This window comes from Neoarius graeffei, chromosome 17 (genome assembly GCF_027579695.1).
Source record: "Neoarius graeffei isolate fNeoGra1 chromosome 17, fNeoGra1.pri, whole genome shotgun sequence".
Lineage (NCBI taxonomy): Eukaryota > Metazoa > Chordata > Actinopteri > Siluriformes > Ariidae > Neoarius > Neoarius graeffei.
Window position 1 is genome coordinate 71,470,363 of NC_083585.1, and position 4,219 is coordinate 71,474,581.

The 4,219-nt window shown below is 45.4% G+C and overlaps 1 protein-coding gene across 1 annotated transcript; it reads right to left on the minus strand.

Annotated features, from left to right (window-relative positions):
- Positions 1-764: 764 nt before the first annotated feature.
- Positions 765-2,234, minus strand: LOC132901280 (paraneoplastic antigen Ma1 homolog). Its single transcript, XM_060943592.1, has one exon. The coding sequence runs from the start codon at positions 2,232-2,234 to the stop codon at positions 765-767; it is 1,470 nt and encodes a 489-aa protein (XP_060799575.1).
- Between the last annotated feature and the right edge of the window lie 1,985 nt (positions 2,235-4,219).

The window sequence follows — 4,219 nt, forward strand, 5'->3', positions numbered from 1 at the left end:
CGTAATACGACGGCAGGACACCGCAGAGACTGGATGGACTTCAGGCCGAACCTCAAGCTCAGGGACAGATGTATCATCAGCACTAAAAGGCTGGTCTACCAGGACTAAAGAGTCATTGAGTTCACCAGGAAACTTGGGCAGTCCTGAAAGCTGCAGCTCCTGCCCAGGCTTTAAAACAACAGGCTTAGGTTTCGTGAACCACACAGTACCGTGTTTATTCACATCCTCCGGTGATACACCTGTGTGCTTAATGGACTCAAAAACCTCTTTTATCACCGGGTGTATGGTCAGCGTGTTAAGAAACCCGTCACCTGCCTGTTCACGACAAGAGTGGAACAACTTCTTCACTAAGTGAGTGTTTGTGCCTACCAAAATGGCTATACCCTCTTTTGTCTGAGGGTCAGGACACACAAGAGCTAAAGTGTCCACCACCTGAGGCACACCAGTGACCGCTTCAGTGAACTCAAGCCTAAGAGGTAAATATCCATCATATGGGTATTTGTGAGAGCTCAAACCCCATATTTCCAGATTTTCCACTGGCTGCAGTGGCAAATGCTTCAAATATGCATTATAAAAGCTATGATACAAGATGGTGACCTGAGAACCACTATCAAGCAGAGCTTTAGCATAAATACCTTCTATCTGCACGGGCACCTCAGCCGAGGGCCCCACTAACCCAGACGGCAGTTGTGATTGGCTGACTTTGATTGGAGGTGAACAATGAGCGGAACGTGTTTTGTGTGATGGAGCTCTGTGCCGTTCCTTCACTGAGCTCCGGGGAAGTTTCCCTGCTGCGTGACCCTCTTAAGCAGCTTCTGATTCACTACCCTCAAGTTCTCAGGGCGTGTGCACTCTCGCTTGGTGTGGCCGTCTTCTCCACACTTGTAACAAAAAATGGCAGGAACAGAAGAGGATGTCGTAGACTTCGGCAGGTTCGAAGAAACAGCCCTTGTGGGAACAGCTGGGGCTGTGGTTTCTGTGCTGTGGCTTACACCAAACTGTGAGACTTGAGGATTTTCAGGAGCCACGGTAGTAGCAGTCAAAAGTTTAGTTACTAAAGACGTCAGCTCCTTGACCTCTTTCCTCAGACTGTCAACCTCAGACGCCAGGGGAGTAACAGGCACATGAGGAAGAGCGACAGCAGCAGTCACAGGAACCTGGCAAAATGTAGATGAGGCCACAGAAACCTTTGCACTCTCCCTTGCACTTACCCAGTGCTCTTCCTCTCTCACATTTCGCATTAACTGGGAAAAAGAAGGCGGAGCTTGCAAAGTGTGCAGAAGTCGCACACGTAAAGCCACAATGTCAGTGGTGAGAGCACCCTTGAACAACTGCTCCAGACGTGCACGATTCAGGCCTGCAGCTTCAATCCCTCCTCTCAAAAGAGCACGGTGGAGAAGCTTGTCCAAGCGATACAAGAAAGCAGAAAGTTTCTCACCATCTTCTTGAAAAGTATGGCGAAACGATGCCATAAGGTCTGCCCCACTCTCAGTTGATCCATAAGTAGTGTCAAGAGCGGTTAAGTAATCAGTAGCAGTAGCAGATGGGCTACTGACTTTCAAAAACCTTACTATATCCGCAGCAGGCCCACGCAAACTCTCAACAATGCGCTGTCGCTTAGCAGCATCACTGCACTGCCACTCAGTAATCATCTGAGTAGCCTGCTCCATCCAGGCCTCATATTCTTCCTCGCCTGGGGGAACGGGCCGTAAACCGGAAAACAGCCTCAGTTTTCTATAGCCAGGCACATCAACAGATGCCTGGTTACAGCGATCAACGAGCTGGCCTATGGCATTCACAAGATCCATGCTGACATCAGGTTTAGGAGGCTGCGTGCCCAAAACAGCCTTCACATCACCCATAGACTTGCCTTCCTGCTGTAATAATGAAAATAGCTTGGCTTCGAATCCATCACTTTCAAGAACAGGACTAGCAGGCAGCAAACTACTCACTACATGAACAGCCCATGGACCTGCCTCACCTACAATTCCCACTTCAGGAGGGACAGAGCTCTGATCCAACTCAGCAGAAGTCTCGACTAAAATGTACAGGTGCCTACCAGTCTTGTCACCACGGCGACCGCGTATCCGGGTCCTACCCAGAACCTTAACTGTGCTGAGCACACGGCTAACCACATCATCAGTGGCCTCCAATGGCACTCTGCTAAGTAAAATGGCATGACACAACTCCACATTCTCCTCACGGCTCCACTCAACAGCCTGACTAAGGTCCATGTTTAAAAAAAAACTGCCCAGCAAACAGCAATAACTAACACAACACAAACACTAAGCAAAACACAGCGATCTACTTGTTCTGGTAAACAGGAAAATCCCAGCGGTGCCTCCAAAATGTAACCCCCTTTTTTTTTTTTTTTGGACAGGTGCTGATTACCCAGCACAGTAGGCTATAGGCTACTAAAGAGTTACCCTAAATCCCAATAAATAATGGCGCAACAGGGTCCTAAGTTCTCAGCGGTGGAGTGGTGAGCTGGCTGAGATTCCTGATACCATAAGGGTACAAGTATGAGTAGAGAGAGAGAATAATAAGCATAAATCTAATAAATGATAAATTTAACAGCGCGGTGCCTCCACTGCGAAAATACTACACTTACCTTTGAAGCTAGTGTATGGTGTATTTCCTCAGACTTTAAAATAACAGTAGCATGAGTGAAAGAACTAATAGCTAGTCTGCAGTGTGCATGTCAGAATGTTCAAATATAAACAACCAAATGAGCAGCCAATACACCCAAGATATAATTAAATAATAATGATTATATTTATTAATAAGCAATAATAATAATAATAATAATAATAATAATAATAATAATAGTATTTGACAATAAATGCTCCCAAAGAAGCATGCAATGTAATCACCAAGAAAATAGTAACACCGGCACAAGAAGAGCGGAAACAATTAGCCTACATAATAGAGATGTTACAGATAGCACATCAACAGTGTGTATACCAGCAGTACATAGTAAGAAAATAAAACTGGGTAAAGTATCAAAAGAAAAGAAGTGGACAAGAAAGAAAAACGCGCGCGCAGTTGGGGCCCGTTGGTGCACAGGTGGCAGCTCTGTGAACTGCAGACAGAACAGCAACCGCTGCAATGCCCTTCTAAAACGCTGGCTATCCAGGCGAGACCAGAGGAACGCGTGTGTGTGTGTGTGTCAGTGTAAGTGTGGGTTCGCGTTACTCACAATCCACGGTCAAACCAGACGGATCAGGTTACAGATGTCGGTACAGTCACGCAGCAGATGCTCCTGAGCAGAGGGCTAGCTATTGCTGTGGGTTAGCTCGCTCGAATAAGATGCTGCTCACCCCAAACCCCTCGGTAGCGGGCTGGGTCCCAGACCCGACACAGTGAGTTCCCGGGACTGACGAAAGCGCTCCGGTGGGCACAGCACGGAGGGCAGATGTGTCCGCAGAAAAAAAAACAGCAAGATCACTCACTGGAGTGACACCGGAGTTTATGGCCACAAGCAGACCAAACTATAAAAAAAAACTGTCTGCAAAATAAGTGCTGAAATAGAGCTCACAAACAACGCGATCTCTCTCTGCTCGGCAGCAGGCGGGAACTCTGTGAGCTTCTCCCTCGCGAAGTGATGAAACATCTCAAAAAGCCCGCGAACTCGCGGGCATTAAACATATACCAATTACCATTGGCTGACATCAAAATTCAAATAAAACTACAACGAGCAAATAAGTCTGATTGGTCCGAATGCACAGAACGTCACAACACATCAGAACAGTGAAAATATTCCAAACCACAAGGCATTATGGTAAATGGAGTTAATTACACAGAAAATAGGGCAATCCAATATAGAGTATAAAATACAGTGTTATTTTAGAGGACCTTACATATGTTTAGCTTGTCACTGTCTCGTTTTAGTCATGAAAAAAGGTGCATTAACGAAATCATTTTGTCATTGTCATTGTTAACGAAAACAACACTGGCTGATCTGATACAGTTATATTGTTAACTACAGGGTCACTTACATTGCCTGACCTTAAATTAGTAGTTTGAATTTTTTGTCGGATATTTTCAATTTTGTCATTAAAAAAAAAATTCATGAAGTCGTTGCTGCTACATACTACAGGTGTGCATTTGTCTATAATGGACTGAATTTTGCTACAGTATTAAATAGGAATCTAGGATTATTTTTGTTATCTTCTATTAGGGAGGAGAGATACTGTATGTTGATCTCGCAGCACTAAGA

Coding starts and splice junctions, on each gene's coding strand:
- LOC132901280 (XM_060943592.1), bottom strand. CDS start 2,234: ATGGACCTTAGTCAGGCTGTTGAGTGGAGCCGTGAGGAGAATGTGGAG.